The sequence below is a fragment of the Ictidomys tridecemlineatus genome, chromosome 7, assembly GCF_052094955.1.
Source record: "Ictidomys tridecemlineatus isolate mIctTri1 chromosome 7, mIctTri1.hap1, whole genome shotgun sequence".
In the NCBI taxonomy this organism is placed as follows: Eukaryota; Metazoa; Chordata; class Mammalia; order Rodentia; family Sciuridae; genus Ictidomys; species Ictidomys tridecemlineatus.
In genome coordinates, this window is record NC_135483.1 from 169,282,593 (window position 1) to 169,301,264 (window position 18,672).

Sequence of the window (18,672 nt, forward strand, 5' to 3'; positions counted from 1 at the left end):
TGTTTTCTTTGCTTGGTCTCATTTCTGTCACTTATCGAATACGCAGAGGCACCTCTAAAACATATTGTTCATCGTCCCTGTGTATATTATTCAAAGTGTGAAGTTGCCTCCTGGAAGTTCATGACATAACCATAAAGCAGTATCCAATTTCTGTAGTTTGCCTGCTTGACTAGGCTCCAGAGATAATCTAGGCTATCATTTTCATTTTAGAAGTGACGTAGGCCAATTTAAGTAGTTTCACCATAACCAGGTAGAGAGCAGAGACTGAACCCACCTTTAGGAAGTGAGGCACTTGATACCTAACAGAACAGCAGGAGTTTGGCTGCCTTTGGTCAGTTCCCAGTTGGGATGCTTATTAAGTGTTGCTTGAGGAAGTTATTTCAGTTTTCTCATCTGTAAAATGCTGACAGTTTTGCCAGTAGCAAAACTGTAAGAATTATAGAAAGTTAGTATAAGTGAAGCACTCATCTAGTGCTTGGCACATACTAAGGAGTCCATGCCTTGTTAGTTATCAGCATTATTGTCATTATTTTGACTACAGTTATAAGAGTGTGCATTATATTTGACTTTGCATGGCTATATATATATGCATTAGACCTTTGCTGTACCTCTTTTGTATTCCTGTGTTACCTAATGCAATGTTAGGCAACTAATAGTTGTGTTCATGTTAGTATTGGTAGTAGAAGCAAAAGCAGTGATGATAGTAATGAAAGGTAGTACTGTTTATTGAACCTTATGATGTATTAGGCATCAAAAGTAGGCACTTTCTGTACATAATTCATAATAGGTGCTCAATCCATATTTATTGGAAAGCTGCACTGTAGTTTGTTTCTAGAAATGCAAGCATACCCTCTTGGTGACAATAATCTCCCTCGTAACTGGAGGGGAACATGAGCTTTGGCCCCGGTGAACAGCTCTGAGTATAGAAATGAGAGCCTTGATGGGATTCCTTTTATCCTTAAAGTAATCCTTGAGCTGCTATATTTATATCATCTAATCTTGTTATTGGTAATTGTAAGACTGGATGGGAGTGGGAAAGGAGGTCAAGAAATAGAGTAGAAGGGAGCAGGTGCAGAGTGGGACAAATTATACAAATGAACAATAGTATATATCCAAAAACAGATGATTAAAGTTCAGTTATGTTTTATTTTCTCTGCTTTTTAAATTTTATATTATATCAAAAGACTGCCCCTTTGCTAGTTCCCAAATAGAAATACATTTGGAACAATAGTATGGACACAGAAAAGTTGTTTCCTTTCTTATTTTGCTTTATTTATTTACAGACTGACTAAATTATATTGATAGCCACTAGGGAAAGGTAAAGCGTTCAATCACAAAAATTACAATTGCTAATGTTCCTTGATTTGCAGACACAATATGTTCCTTAATGATCATATAAAATAACTATGGTACTAATAAGAGATACTGTGAGTGAGAGTGCCTGGAGTGGATACCAATAGAGAAGCACTCCTCGGGTCAAGTATTGTGTTTGTGTATCTGTCAGTGTATGTGTGCACACACATATTGTATGTATGTACCCCCATGCATTTAATCTCTGTGCATAGCAACAGCCTTTCAAATTCACATATGTGTGCATTGATACACGTGCAAAAAAATTTCTATGTATCATATAGATTTAAGTATTCTCAAATCTTACCACCACTTTAGAAAAAGAAATTGTGGCTCAGAACAGTCTAACCACTTATTCAAGTTCATAAACAAAGTGGCACAGCTGGAATTGGAACCCCAACCTTTACTCCTCTAACCCTGCTTTTTGAAGAAATCCAAACAGAAATTTCCTTGGAGCTACAGTATTTCCATGATACCACACTGCCCCAGGATGGGAGGGGTGACCTTTTCCCCTTTTCTTTTACAGAATCTCCAAGCAAAGATTTTGGTCCAACTCTGGGCTTGAAAAAGTCCAGTTCCTTGGAGAGCCTGCAGACAGCTGTGGCTGAAGTCAGGAAAAACGAACTCCCCTTTCACAGGCCCCGGCCACACATGGTTCGAGGCCGTGGCTGCAACGAGAGCTTCCGAGCTGCCATCGACAAATCTTATGATGGACCCGAAGAATTAGAAGCTGGTAGGCCAATATGCTCCCTTAAGTGGTTTTTGCATCTCATTATCATCTGCAAATCATAGGCAAGAGTATGCATTTAACTACAGAGAAAAATGATTTAAGGGTTACAATTATATTTTTGATATTAAAAGTCATTCATTTTCCTGATATGTTTTGCCCTTTGGCTTAACGAACATGGAATTGGAAAACGCAATATGCAATTTGTTTTACAGTGCAAATGGTAAAGAAATGTTCTCCCCCGCTTTCCTACAAGGACCAACTGTCATTTACCCTTAGGGTAGGAGTACTAAGTGTGCATTTCTTGACATTCTTATTTGAGTCATTAAAAGCAGCATCAACCCGAGGACTGAGTGCATTAATTGAGTAGAAGCAGTTGGGTAATATTTGTACTCAAAAACCTCTCCTGGAAAGTCGCTAGCCCTGTTTGTTTCCCAGCATGTGGGCTTTCTGAGCTGATCAAGGTTAACAAGCCAGCTTTCAGAAAGATTAGTGTTTTAGCGCATTCAGGCCTTTCATAGGACTGGCTAAGCAACCAATGGGCCCCCTCCCAGCCTCCTACCTTGCTTGAAGTAACCAGATTTAGGCAGTCTGTCTTCAAAGGGTACAAGTCCCCACATGCAAGGGTAGAACTCCTACCATAGAAGAAGCACTTCTATGCATTCTTCGGTATTTTACATTTTGACTTCTCTTTATATACTAACTGTACGTGCCCCTGACCATGTGTATTGATTTTCTTTCTTTCTTTCTCTGTACAGACGGTCTGTCCGATAAGAGCTCTCACTCTGGCCAAGGAGCTCTGAATTGTGAATCTGCCCCTCAGGGGAACTCTGAGCTAGAGGACGCGGAAAATAAAGCCAGGAAGGTAAAAAAAACGAAAGAAAAGGAGAAGAAAAAGGAAAAGGGCAAATTGAAAGTCAAGGAGAAAAAGCGGAAAGAGGAAAATGAAGACCCAGAAAGGAAAATAAAGAGGAAGGGATTTGGTGCCATGCTGAGGTACGGGGCTGCTTTGAAGCCACAGTTAGTTTTGTTTTGCTTGGTGAAATCACTCCTTTGTGTGCGTTCAGAAACAAAGTGCAAGCTTTCCCTCATCTCCAGCTAAATACATAAAAATCAAGACTGTGAATGTGCATATTGCTTTTCCGTAGAGGCTTCTGAGGCTTATAGTGATGACAGAAAACTGTCCCTACGTCCGATGTCAAAGAAAGGCCAATGCTTATTAGGGCACAGGCAATGCTGCAGCTCCATGTAACGGAGCTGTCCATCTGCACAGGGAAGCAAGAGCTAGGAGTCCTTACCCATCATCTCCTTTGAATCAGGGTAGTCATGGTTGATGAACCTCATCCCACTGTAACACTAGGTGTGTGGATAGCCAGGTCTCCGAGCATGATAGGGTCACGACCAGAGGCACTGTGATGCAGCCTAGATATCCCTGGGCTTGAATCCAAATGATCTGAATCCAGGACCCTCCACACACGAGCCACAGGGCTTCGCCCACATTGCTTAACTTCTCTGAACCTTACTTTCAGAATGAGGCTGGCACACCTGCCCTACTAATCCAGAGGGTTTGTGACAAGATTTCATATGCAGTGGGTTCTGTGGCTAGGCATGGCTCAGCAGGGCACAGTCAGAAAACACTTTTGTTTCTTTTCCTATGGCTATTTTCAAAAATACCCCGTGGGGTTATCTTCTCCACATCTTCTCCGCTTTCTCACTGATAGTTTTATGGTCACTTTCAGATAATAAAACAACGTCTTTGTCAGGGGCTCGAACAACCAGTCCAGTATAAACTGAAATTTTCCTCTTCTTTGCCCCTTGGACCTTGTCCCCAAGGGATGACCCACAGTGTGGTGGGATTCACCTTCTCCTTCCTGTCAGTCTCTGTAACCAGGGGAAGGAGAAAGACGATATTAAACAAGAGTTTAAACTTAAGAATTTTACTTAAGTTTTGTCTCTGGCCGTCAGTGGCTTTTTATGGGCCACTTATGTGAACTGTTCAAGAAGCTCCTTACTATACCAGTTGCTGACTTCCCAAGGACCCCTTACACTTGCCACTGACATCTCAGACACTCAACCCCTGACATCTCCTAACCCCAGCTGATAAGACTTCTTGGACAGTGGCAGTTTGAGATGGCTCAAACCAGATTGAAGTAGCATCTGCTTGGGCCACAAGAACCACTGCCTTCTCAACCACCAGATAATGCAAGAACAGCTTGTTCCTATGGCTCTTGTTTCTCCTCACTCCAACACGTTTCCAACCAGCCTCACATCTGCAGACCTCTCCAGAGCAAGTCAAGCTCCTGTCTTGGGTCTCCCCACCTACAGTTGATGTCAGCCTCTGTCATATCTGGGGGAGAGTCAGAACATTTTTGCAAGTCACAATGAAACTCTGAGGGATTTTCTTGTAGTCCCTTGCTTATTTTGTTGGGGTGAAAAGTAGAAGTACCCCCTTTCCATTGCTTTTTTCCCTCTTTTAATTTCTCATCAATTAATCTCTATACTTCTCTTGCATGATCTAAAGGTGAACGATAGTATATGATAGTTGGTAAGCCACATTGGTCATCTCTTATGAAATCCTTAAGTTGTATCTCTCTTAAAAATTACAGTTGTTGGGTTGGGGATGTGGCTCAAGTGGTAGTGCTCTCACCTAGCATGCGAGAAACACTGGGTTCCATTCTCTGCACCACATAAAAATGAAATAAAGATATTGTGTCCACCTAAAACTAAAAAAATAAATATATATATTTTTTTAAAATTGCAGTTGTTAGTGGAGTGTGGTGGTGCGTGCCTGTAATCCCAGCCACTCTGCGGCTGAGGCAGGAGAATCATGAGATCAAAGTTAGCCTCAGCAAAAACAAAACAATAAGCAACTCTGTCTCTAAATAAAATACAAAATAGGGCTGGAGATGTGGCTCAATGTTTGAGTGCCCCTGAATTCAATCCCTGTTACCAAAAAAAAAAAAAAAAAAGTTGCAATTATCATATGGTACCAGATGTTTCCAGTTAGAGATCTTCAACTGACATTTTTAGACAGACAGGGAAGTTTCTCCCTCCCTCTCTCCTCCTTCCTTTTCTACCTCCTCCCCTCCTCCTCTCTCCATTTCTACCCTCTGTGTGTGTGTGTGTGTGTGTAAAAGTGTTAAGTAAACTTTAAGGGACACAAATGATACTGACAGCTCTGGGTCTTCCCATTACATTCCCAGTGCTCATAAAATGCTATTCTGGTGTCCTCCTGCTCAAAATATGCTGTGGTCCTGCTTGCACCTGGACTGAGGTCACTCCAGCAGGTCTGATTATCCATCTGATTATCAAAGAAAAAAATTTCAACGAATTGAGTTTCAAAGATCAAATTGGACCTTATTACCAACTCATGCATTGGGCAGCATTCTCATGGCAGGACTGAAAGGCACTTGTGTGAGCTGAGCAGAGGTGTGAGTTTTAACAACAGGAAAAACCTGAGAAAAGCAAAAACAAGAAATAAAAACTGAGTTGGTCATTTCAAAATTATTTTCCTTATAAGGTTTCAGCAGAGACTTCCTCATCACCCTGCTCACGGTGAATAAACGTGTTTTGATGGGTTTCCATGATCTCCCATTTGTTTTTGTTGTTGGTGGTGGGTTGATTGGTTGGTTTGGTTTTGTGTTTAAACTGGCCCATTTCTGAGTTCATTTGGATCACGTGATTCCTAGTCTTTTGTATCTCAGTGCAGGAACTCAGCCCAAAACAATGGCCTCCATTTTACTTTGAATGACCTATATCCCAATTTCTACATAGGCATTAGTTTATTTTTCCTAGTGGTCTCTGTAGATTCAGTCTCTCCTTTTGCCACCTTGAATTTAAAATTTTCTCTTATTCTGAGTAATTATTATGGTTTTATTAAGTTATGGACTATGACTAAAGCCTCTTGGCGATTATTATAACCTGCAACTGCAGTATATTTAGACTCTGCATGTAGACTTCTGAGTTCAATCCTGACTCTTCTGTTTTTTTGTCTCGGTAATATTGGGCAAATTATTTAACCTCTGTGCCTCAGTTTCCTCATCTGACAATGGAATAATAATAGAATATATCATTATTGTGATAATTACATTTGTTTAATTATATGTAACATGATTATAACTCTGCTTGGTAAGTAATAAACATCTAATAGTAAACATAACAGTGATCCCCTAAAGATGTCCATGTCCTCATCCCAAGTACCTGTGTGTGTGTTATGTTGTATGGCAAAGTAGAATTGAGATTGCAGATGAGATTAAGGCTGCTGATTCACTCACTTTCAGTTGAGGATTATCCTGGGTTTCTTCAGTGAGCCCAATCTAATCACAGGGTCCCTTAAAAGTGCAAGAGGAAGGTATGACTGAGGAAGCAGGTGCAAAGAAATGTAGTGTTACTGGCTGTGAAGATCAAGAGAGGGGACCATAAGCCACGCAAGATGGGGGCCTCTAGAAGCTAGACAGAGTGAGAAAGTGGATTCTCTCTGGCCAAGCCCTTAATGTTAGTCCATTTTTGTTTTTCAAGTCACTAAATTTGCAGAAATTTCCTACATTATCAATAGAAAACTGGTAAGTTGTTGTTGTTGTTGTTGTTGTTATTATTATTATTATTATTATTTTACACTTTCAGTAATTTATAAGGAAAATTTCCTTTTTAATGCATTAAAAACTAAACAAACTAACTTAACTAGAGTGGTATATAAGTATAAAATCTGTTAGGTATTTGCATATTCTACTTCCTAGAATGTTACTAAACTAAACTTTAACTTCATGTTTTATTTTACATGGTTTGATTTGGCAGATTTATACTTCATTGCTTAAGAGCCAACTCTTCTCTTTTGTTGTCCAATATTCTCTATATTTTCATGTAGGAGAAATTTCTAAAGGATCCAGCACCTGTGGAACCTTTAGACATCTAGCACCTTGGGTTTTGTTTCCTTCCACTATTTTAGCAAAATTAAGATCTGAAAGGTGGTGTTTGATTTTATCTTCAGTATAAAAATAGCAACTGTTTTCCATAGCCTTTTGCATGTGAGTTTGTGAGCATATTGGAATTGCTGCTACATGCACATTTTCAACAACAAAGAACACAAAGGCTGTTACCATTAGCCAACAGATTTTGCTTTAATTCTCATCTGTTGCTCAGATGCTATTGACTGACTTTCTTTCTTATTTAAAAAAAGATTGATTGCTGTAACGTTCTCTTGGAGTTAGATGTGACTTAAATATGCATTATTTTTCCATTACCTGCGTTTCTCATACACACACCTGAAGATTTTGGTGGTGTTCTGCAGTTGTACCGTGTACAGGTGCCCCTGGCCAAAGGGATAAGTGAAGACATCAATTCTTCCTCCCTCTCCTCACCAAACCATGAATCACCAGAGTGTCAGTGTGTGAGAAGTAGCCTTGTACTTTCTTCTAAAAAACCACGGTGTGTGCTTTGAGGATTATTAGCTGGTCTGTTCATGAGGGTGACACAGAGCAGTCCATTCTATCTCACTTGTTAATTCAGCCTATTTCTGATCCTGTTGAAAAAGCATGAGGGATCTCTGTCATTCAAATCTTTCTATATGTTACCTTGTTTCACTATTGTGATGCTTTGCTGCTTTCAACCAATCTCCTTCCACAATTCAAGTGTAGCTCTTACACAAGAAATGGATTATTGTGAGAAAATATGCAGTTCAAGAACCTGCCTGCTTTTGTAGTTCCCCGTATGCCCTGTTACTGCCACTAAAAGATCATTTCAGTGGGTCAAGAGGCTCATATCTTTCCATTGTGTGTTTGACTTCCTCGGGCATTATGCTCTTTGGGGCACCACGCTGCAGAAAGGCCACACAGCTTCCACAGCCAGACTGCAGCACTCAGACTCCTTCAACAGATGAGCTCATTGTGTCCATCCATGGCCACCATCTTGGAGCCCAGTAGATGTTTCAGTGCCCAGGCACTGAGGATATATGTCTTTAGGCTAAAAAATAATCTTGCCTATCTTGAGTAGAAACCTAGAGATCAGTCCTTTATTCCTTAGCTACTTAATTTTTTTTTATCTTTATAAAGTTTAAGTGAAAATTTTCCACTGGTTTGTGTTTAAAATCCATCCCTTTAGATATAGTCAAATTATCTCCTGTCAACAGTATAGCCACTCACTCCAGAAACCTTCAGCTGTCAGCTTGTTCTGGACACTAAATGGAAAGGTTTTTATAGTAATTTGGTCATTAAAGAATCATGCTTGGTAAACTGTTTCTTAATAAATGAACCAAGTGCAAAACCTACCCATAGGAATACCATTTCTTCTTTCAAAACTGGTTCACCCATATTCCCATTTCTTCTTTCAAAACTGGTTCACCCATATTTCAAAACTGGTTCACCCATATTCACCCATATTCATTTGACTAGTAATAGGTACCGAATGCCCTGTCTTTGTTAAGCACATTCATAATTATTATTTCATTTACCCAACAATATTTATTAAAGTCTAGCTTTATACCCAGTGCTCTTTGAAACTGGATATATAACAAAGAAGTCGTCCCCACTTTTTTTAAATATATTTTTTAGTTGTCGATGGACCTTTATTATGTTTATTTTTATGCAGTACTGAGAATCAAACCCAGTGCCTCACACATGCTAGGCAGGCACTGTACCACTGAGCCACCACCCAGCCCCTAAAGTCCCCACTTTGATAACAGCACCTTCCCATCCTAATAAATGAAGAAAATATCAAAGATAAGTTTTTTAATGATACATTTAAAACAAAAACAAGCAAAGTATCACATAAACATGCAAACTGTTTTTAGCAATGGACTCATCAGTTGTGGAGAGTCATTCACCAAGATAACTCAGGGGCAAACCTGTGTTGTGTCAATTCGAGGTGATGGGCATTCAACTTACATGGTGCTGAACAAGACATCCGGCCATGGCTCTCTCAGCATTTACCTTCCAGTGAAGGGGAGAGAATAAACAACCAACTCAAAATAATTGAGATAATTTTGGATTGTAGTAGGTGCTATGAAGAAGATAAAGTCAGAAAGGATGGTGTCATCTCACCCTCAGTAGCTGTCTAACAGCACAGCAGAGTGTGCATCTGCCCAAGCTAGGCTGAATTTTCAGTAGATAGCATTATCAGAACTTATCACACTAAGGTACTAAAGCCAAACCACTCTTTGCCTGCTTTGTCTTCTCTGTTTTGTTTTTTCTTTTCTGCAGCATGTGAATAAACCAACCTCACATAAATCTATAATTAAAAAAACCAACTAATCCCCATGATGTCCATTTAGTACACAAAGCCCTGTTGTACCAGAAGTAAATGTTCTGAAGCTGATGGTTTGTAATGTAAAGGGTGAACTTGATTGGCAGCTGTTCCTCTTGACCCATGAATTAGTTATTCTTTATTGTTTCTTTTTTCTACTCAGAAAATGTGGGTATGCCTTGAAGATATACTGCTTCAATATCTACATAGTAAAACATGCAAAATCTAAGTCATGAACCCTACAGACAAAGCTATTTCTAAAAATCTAGAGGCATTTTCATTTGCAAGCTTGGCATATACTAAGCCATGCATGTTTCCTTCATTTTATTCTAAAATATACTATATATTTTATTTAAACAGGGAAACACTCTAGAAAGGTATCCTGCTGTGAGCTCTTTTAAAAAGAACACACTCCCAACCACATACACCTCCACCATCACCACAAGCAACAACACACCATTTCCACAGCCAGATCAATGTTGAGCCTAGTTAGAAGTCTGTCCCTTGCAAACCCCGTGGTCATCACTAACCCTGTGAGTTACGGTCTCCTCATCAGAAAACTACAAATAAGAACATCTTCTCCAACTTGTGAGGTTTAAATTCAGCAATTTGAGAGATATTACTTCTGGCTGTTTATTCATTTTAAACTGACAAGTAAAAATGGTATGGACTTAGAGTCTATAATATGATGTTTTGAGATTGGTCTATAATATGATATTTTGAGATATATATAGATATAGATATAGATATAGATATAATGAGATGGCTAAATCGCATATTTGAACATATAGATTTCCTCATATATTTGTTGTATTTTCAGAACATTTAAATCTAGTTAAAGTATATAGTTGTAGATGCACTGCCACAATGCACCAAAGATCTCTTAGACTTGTTCCTTCCATGGTAAGTGAAATTGTATGTCCTTTGGGCAACAACTCCTCAATCCCCCCAGCCCTTCATCTCTAGTACTAACCATTTTACTCTCTGGTTCTATGAGTTTTACTGTTTTGCACTCTACATGCAAATGTGAGGTCATACAGTCTTTTGTCTTTCGGTGCCTGGCTTATTTCATGTACCTTCACATTTATCCCTGTTGTCACAAATGACAAGATTGCCTCCTTTTTAAACACTGAGTAGTATTCCATGGTGAATATGTACATTTCCTTTTTTGTACTCTTCAGGTGATAGTTGTTTCCATTTCTTGGTTATTGTGAATAGTGCTGCAATACTCATGGGAATGAAGATAACTCTTTGACATACTGATTTCGTTTCCTTTGAATATATATCCAGAAATGGGATCACTGGATCACATGGTAGTTCTATTTTGAAATTTAAGAGAAACTTCCATTCTGTTTTCCATAATGACTTTACTAATTTATATTCCCACTAATAGTGTGCAAAGGTACCCCTTTTTCCATTCACTTGATAATTCTTGTTATCTATGGACTTTGTTTTATAACAACCATTCTAATATGTTTGAAGTGATTTTTCATTGTTGTTTTGAATGGCATTCTCTTGATGATAGTGATGTTAAACAATTTTTAATATATTTTTGGTCACCAGTCTAGCTTCTTTTAAAAAATGGTAAGCATGACTTCTCATCTTCCTGTCATGCTCTATTCCAGACAGCCTGGGCCATCAGAAATCACTATCATTTCAAGCAAGATACACCTGAAGCTCACTAACTTTCTCTATTGGATTTTTCATTTTCCTCTAGTTGTAATTTTATGACTCAGATGGGCATGATGCTTTTTCTTTCACCTGGATGGTTTTGCATAATAAAATACAAGAGGAAGTGAAGTAGCTAAAGTCATTCCATCATTTATATTTTGAATGCTATGGATCACCCCTCTCTAAATGTAAACATGAATTATTTTCAAACATTACTTACCTGGTAGAAAGCAAAACTTTCTCTTGCTGAATACAAATGGAAAATGGGCTCAAATGAAGAAAAGGTTTGTATTTTCCTTAACTTTTTAAGTCCTTTTTATTTATATTTCAATTCAGAGGCCTGTGGCTGGATTTTGAAGTTGATATTCTTAATGCATAGTTCATAGTTATTTCATCGGGCTGCCCTGAAGTTGTCCTATAATACGTTGGCCACAGAGATATATTTTGACTAGATTTTTAAATTGGGTTAGATAGAGACTGAATACTTAAGTCACCAGGGAAGATGACATCTGTCATACATTTGTCCTCTTTACCTTGATCCCATAATGGCTGTTACAGGTCTCGTGTACAATAAATGTAATGTGGCTGTAGCTTGTCATTTCTTCTTTCCAAATAGTGGCTGTAAACATCTAGATATCCCTCCAGCTTTATGGGGATGAAGGGCAACCCAGCTAATGGAGCCAGGGTAGTGAAATTTTAACAGTCACTTCTCCAAAGGCAAAAGGCCAGCAATGGGCTAAAGTTAAGGGACTTTGCTTTGTGAAGCATAGGCCAGTTCAAGATATGAATTTTCTGATGAGAAATAAAAGCCAAAGTAGGTTGAAGTTCCTAATTCAGCTTCAAGTTGATATACAAATATATTGAAAAGAGAGACTGACACATCAGGGCAAAATGGCAGATAAGGCATATATAGAGCCTGAGAGAAATACATGGCTGTGGGGAAAAATAAATTCGAATGTCCAAGGCTACTATGGTACCGCCATCCATTGTTAATGAATTCAGGAACTGTCTGTGCTTGCAGAGGAAAAAAGAACATATGCTAAAAACCCACAGAATTTAGTGAGGCTCAATTTGTGCTCTCTTACCAAAGAGGCAAATTCCAAATTTCTCTCCTCAGTCTGTCTTAAATTATTTACTTTATCTTTCACAATAGGAGCCATGAATATTTTGTGTCTTCATTTTGTTAATTTGCCAGTTTTCTTTTGAGCCGAGTGACCTAGCAATTTTAATTTTTTATTTGTGTTGGGAAGAGCAATGACCCTTTTTTGTTTCATTATTACTATCACAGGCCTAGATTTGGAATGCTGTTTTTTATGACCAGCAGAGTTGAGCCTGTAATGGAATTGCAAAGCAGAGTGTGTAATATACGGATATTGACTTCCATTAAACCCAGTGCTGTGATAGCTGATAATATTTATATATTTATATAGGATACAGCCTAGCTTCTGGTGGTTGTCAGCTAAGCGTCAGAGAAGAAAATTAGCACCATAATGTGGATAGATGGTCAATTGGAGAATGTAAAGAAGTAAGAGAGAGTGCTGTATGAATAGGGCGAGTGATAAAGATGATGGAGATTGGGGCAAGGATGTACCGAAAAGTTAAGTGGAGATGAAATTTGGGTCAAACACGTTAAGGGTTATTTGGGCCAGCATTTAGTTCTTAACTAAAAGAGGACCAGAGACAGATGGACTGCCCATCTGATGGGCTGAGTGTGAAGACCCATGAGCTGCCACGGTGTTCAGTCTGCATAGTTTGTTTGGAATAGGACTTTAATAATTTTTTTCAGCTGTCAGGCATGTCTGAAAATGTTTGTTTGTCATTCATTTTGCTCTGTGTGTGTGTGTGTGTGTGTGTGTTTGAGTCTATGTTCATAGAGCAGTGAGGAGCCTGGATGGAGTTAATTAATATGGAAATGTACAGATACTTTGTTTTCAAAATCATTTAAAAATCTAATTGATGTTCACTGCTTTCCTACCCTATGTAATCTTGATTACTCTGTAGCTCTTGTTTTCAGCTATCCAAAGCAGCAAGATGATTTGATTTTTTTCATACTTATCACAATAAAAAAAAATGATCACATAGAGTGTCAAACGAGCCCTATTTGTTTAATTAGGGTTTGCTTCTCCTCTCAATACGTTGTAAAACTCCCATTGCATTAATGTAAATTATAAAAGAGGACTGAAGAAGAATAGGACCCTTTATCTTACTTTTCCTTGATGAAGAGGATTAGATTTGTTAACAGATCAGAACAAAAATCCAACGGTTTAACTTTTAAAGAAATTGATATGCTACAAAGATCTTATGGGCACAATGGCATATGCCTGTAATCCCAGCAGTTTGGGAGGCTGAGATAGGAGGATCTCAAGTTTGAGGCCAGCCATAGCAATTTAAGGGGGCCCTAAGCAACTTAATGAGACCCTTTCTCAAATTAAAAAAAAATAAAAAGGTCTGGGGATGTAGTAAAGCTCTCTTAGGTTCAATCCTGATACCAAGAAAAAAAAAAACTAAATAAAAACCCAAAGAACTTGCACAGGCACCAAAGTGGAAGGAAAACATTAATATATAAACTTCATTAGCATGTAAGGTGAAGTATGATCATTTAAGATGGTGGATTAATAAAATGCAAAAGGTTTCCTAATGGAGCTATTTGCATATTCGTATTAAATAACTAATAAAACATATTAATAGCAGTTTTATTCATATATATATAAACACTTGTACATTCCCAGTGGAATCATATTTGGCTAATTCGCCTTGTCCCACATCCAGCACAATGTCATGTCCTTGTGAGATGTTTACTTAACACTATTAGATAATGACATGTATAGATTTAATAATTTGCTGGTGGGGGAGGTGGAATTAGGTCTTTGTTTAGCACCTTTTATCTGAGAACTTCAATGTAATTTACTAGCATTTATCTTCAAGATGCATAGGAGATGAATGTGGCAAATAGTAGCTTCACTTACAGATCATAATTGAGAAGTGAAACAGCCTGCCTAGAGCCAGGCTTTGAACTGCTAATGACACCCAAACCCCCTCTTGATCATGGCTACTATTGTATTCCCATTTAAAAATGCATGGATACCAGCCATAATTCTGTGTATACTTATCAAACCCCATAGAACTCATATTTATTTTTACTATCTATTAGATTTTCCCATCTTAAAGCAATATCAAACAGCAATTTAATAACATGAGGTGGTTCATAATTAAGTGAAGAGACTTGAATTTATGGTATAGTAACTGTAACTATTTGGTTTTTTTTCTCCTCATAGACTAAGGAAAAGCCTTCCCAGAACAATTAAAAACAGGAAATATACAAATTGAAAAATGGATAGGAGATATATAAATATTACTGGATTGTACCTCTATTTACTTCAACCCTCCTAAGTAATATTCACCAGGATTTTCAGAGACAGACCAATTTTGTTTGTCAAGCTGTCGGCTGATCATTTCTACACAGTGGCCCTGCGTCAACCTCAGCTTCAGCATGTCTAAAATCTAATTCATAGTTTACCCATCAAGTCACCAGCTCATGCTGCCTTCACTAATTCTGTTTGAGCCACTGCCAGGAATCCGAGGACGACTGGGTTGCCGCCTTCTCCCCAGCCCTACCCCTCCATCAGCCAACATCCTATTGATATTTGCAAAATACTGTCTTTCACATCTGGGCCTTCTTTTCCATTTCAACTGTCACCATTCTAATACAGTTTGTCATTTATAACTAGATCATTTAAATATCCTCCTGATTTTGCTTATGTTCCTCATTTATTCATTACAGTTCACCAGCAGGGCTACCAGTCATTCATTGTTCAGGTATCATTTGATGATGTGCCTTCTGCACCAAGATGCAATAAGACACAGTTGCAAAGGGGAGATCTTCTGGAATCATTTTACCCAAGTTCAAATCCCAACTCTACTCCTTTTAACTGTCAGTCCTTCAGCAGCTATTGAAACACACTTTGCCTCTGTTTCCTCTCTTATGATATTGTAGTAATAGTAGGAATAATTGCAACATTTACCTAACAAAGTTCAGCTGTGGTGACATAAGGAGTTCTTAAAAGAGAATCCATTAGTAGTATTCTGCTGTAGGAGACGAGATGTTTCCGGATTATCTACTCTTGCTTAAAATTGACTGTAACCTATAGTAGATCTACGACGCTTATGAAAGACAGAGAATCTTGGCCTCATTATCAAAAAATATAATTCATTAAATTTGATAGACGGCTTGGGAATCACAATTCTATTGCAACCAGCAGCAGTTCCATTTGAGAACCACAGATTTTTAAAATTCAAGCTCTTTGGGCTGGGGATGTGATTGGTTCAAGGGGTAGTGCATGCATGCATGCACGGGGCGATCCTCAGCACCACATAAAAATAAATAAATAAATAAAAATAAAAAGATGTTGTGTCCACCGAAAAAAACTAAAAAATAAATATTAAAAAATATTTTAAAATTCTCTCTCTCTTTAAAAAAAAATTCAAGCTCTTTAAATTAGCATTCAGTATACTCTTTGTTCTTGTTCCAGTTTATTTTTCTATCATTGTTTTTTACTCTTCCTCTCTAGAAACTCTCCACACTAACCAGATTACTTTACCCACTATTACCCCAAAAGTGAAGCCCTCAGGTGACACCCCCGCCCCTTAGAGTGATCTCCCTCCTCTTTCTCTCTGACTCCTCCTGTTGCAGCCCTCGGTAAACCCCATCTCTTTTATAAATCCTTCTTTGACCTGCATTTCTCTCTCATCAAAATTCTTTCTTACAGTCGGCATTTTCTTGCTGAGTTCTTCTCAGGGGCTGGCTTGTTTTTAGTTTGAGTTTTACACATCTGTCTCCTGTTCTCGGTGGGATTATAAATTCCTTTCAGCAATGGGACCTCCCCACAAAGCTTTTCACAGTATTGGCCCTGAATAAGTTGTGCTGATTGATTGGCTTCGATGGCGTACTAATTGGACTAAACTTATTTGGATATTAATGTGTTGTGCCCTTTAGTCATTCTAGATAATAGTGTTCAAAATGATGGAAACAGTGGAAGTGATTCAAAAATAAGAAAGAGGGTGAACTGCATTGGGAGTTAATTTTTTTTTTTTTAATTTCTGTTTGAAGAAAAGGTTGAAGATGAGTTAACTGGTAATAGTAACCAGCTGTTCTCCATTTCCACCGAGGACGGTAGGAGAGAAAATGGGCCAAAATCACTATCAATAAAAATGAGGTTACATTAAAAAAAAAAAAAAAAAAGATTGTTGTTAAGCACTGGAATGAGGTTTCTGAACAGGTTGTAGGATTGACCTCCCTGAAGTACTTTAAAAGTAGGGATAAATATTCATCTAAAATGATGTGAGAAAAACCTTGCCAACCAGTTCATTACTAGAATATCTATTAAATGCTACTCAGGGGAAACCCAGAAAAAATATACAACATGATCCCTTTACTTAAACTCACTATCTAATTAAGATGACCTATAAATATGAAATTATTAGCAATGAAAATAGAATTTGGAATTAAGTACTAAATTGTGAGGTTATAGCCATGATTATAGTTCAAGTTCAGATGTGCTCCCTTCAATCCCTCCCTACCTCTGCACTACTTCAGATCTTTTTTTTTTATAAATAGATTTCCAATGTCCCTTAAAATCTCTAGGTAGAGTGGAACCATCTTCAAATTTCCCCAAACAATTTATCCAACACTAATTGAGTGAACAATGAATAAATACACAACGTGTTGCAAAAAAATATGAAAACAATCTTTCACACTTTTTTCCTGATAACTTCTTTCACTCATTCTAGAAATATTGTCTAGTAAGTGCCAGTCCTGGTGCTTGATTGGGAAAAACCTCAGCAGGCAAGTCATATGTGTTTTGATTGTTCTCGAAGTCCAGAATCTTCAGAGTGTGGTAGAGTACAGAGTTTCCAATTAGTCAAAGGCTACAAAATTTACCAAGCCCCTGTAGATAACCAGATCATCTCTGCATGCTATCAAACTACAATTGCACCACTTGCAGTACCTGGTAAACATACTGATTGATGTCTGATAACCTCACTTCTGTAACTGGCTTCTTGAGCGGAAGATATTTCTCCTTCAGGGAGTTGTGTCCACTCTGTCCACTTGCAAAATGTATATAAACTATCATTATGGTCATCAAATGCTCAGCCCATCAGCTGAAATTAATTATTAGATTAGCTGTGACTGTGAGCTAAGAGAGGAAAGGGCTGGTTAGCTGAAAAGTTCGTTTTACTAATTAAAACGGCACAGAATTGAGAAAAATAGTCTAAAATCTATTAACATTTAACTTGCCAAAATAGAAAATTTGACCTTTACACATGTTCATTCTCAGTGTGCCCTTTGGTATGATTGAGGGGGGGCCAGCTCATCCTAATTCAAGACCAAAAGTCCCTACTCTAGGAAACTCCTCAGTTTTAGGCAAATCAGGACAACTGATCACCCTCATCTGCATTCCCAGCTGCATCTGATCCTCCCTCCCTCTGCCTTCTCCCCCTCCACTCTCTGCTTATACATTACTGTATAGTCATAAAAATCCTTTGAAAAACAAAAGAAAAATAAAAAGTGAATTTTATTTTTAATATGATAGATTTTAAAATTCTATACTAGAAATAAAACATAAAAGAGATATAAAAGAAAACTTGAATGAACTCCTCTGATAGCTGAGATTTTGCACTTGTGTAAACCTGAGAAATTATCTATTCTCTTAAGGATTTCTTGGCATTCCAAAAAGCACATAGCGCTAGAAATCAAAGTAGAAGTGTCTCGGCAGAGAATCACTAAAAGCAGCACCCTATGGCCAACTAAAGAACCCTTAAAAATATTGTATACAAAACTCAAGAAAGAGAAAGCTGGAAGAACATTGACAAAAAAATAACAGTTGCAACTCTGATTGCAGACAAAACCACCAGAGAACAGTAAAAACCCTAATTCTGGAGCTTTTAGTATTAGTTCCTCCCATTGATAGGTTTCTTCTCCCCCAAGGACTATAATTTTCCACTTTAAATTTGAACTCTAGTCAATGTATAGTAGGAAATCAATATCATAGATTTGTTCTGCTTTCCTTGTGCCTCCTGGAATTTTCAAAGTATGGGAAGGAACAGCTTTTATGATGAAGATGGACTATAAAATGAAAGGGTTGGCTTTGACCAGTTTCCTGGAACTCTGACCCAGCCAGTCTATACCAAACTTACCAATGTCATCTCCTCCCGTCTCTGCCATGCCTTCACTGTCCCTACTGCTAGGGTGTTGAATGTCAAGAGTGTGGTGGACAGGATGTTTGGCAAGTGAATTGAAACTTGTTCTCAGAATATTTTTCCTATTTATCCCACCTTCTTTCCTTGACTTTGTTTTTGCTATTTTAAATTTCAGGTTATTTTTCTATATTGTAGCTTGGGGAAAGGGGAATGGAGGGACAAACTTACCAAAAAAATTTAAAGAGCAATCCAAAATCCTAACCTTTATGCAGGGGATAGTTTCATTTTATTTTATTATAATTTTTTTAAAATCAAAAATGCCAAAGAATTGTTTCAACACATGTGGATGTGGGGACACTACTATTCTTGGCCCCTGGGCTGTTTAGGCTCCCTCTTCTGAGAGACGAAATCATTTGTCAGTTTTCTCATCCCAGCTCTCCCACATCTTCTCTGTCTTTGCAAACTCAGGCCAGACTTCATGAAGAGTCATT

The 18,672-nt window shown here is 38.0% G+C and overlaps 1 protein-coding gene across 2 annotated transcripts in view; it reads left to right on the plus strand.

Moving 5' to 3' along the window:
* The window catches only part of Pard3b (par-3 family cell polarity regulator beta), a 978,588-nt gene that overhangs the window by 675,314 nt on the left and 284,602 nt on the right, over positions 1-18,672 (plus strand). For both annotated transcript variants that reach the window (XM_040294778.2, XM_005335090.5), the window contains exons 17-18: positions 1,877-2,083; positions 2,836-3,073. In XM_040294778.2, coding sequence (XP_040150712.2) covers positions 1,877-2,083; positions 2,836-3,073 — 445 coding nt within the window. The remainder of the gene's footprint in view (positions 1-1,876; positions 2,084-2,835; positions 3,074-18,672) is intronic.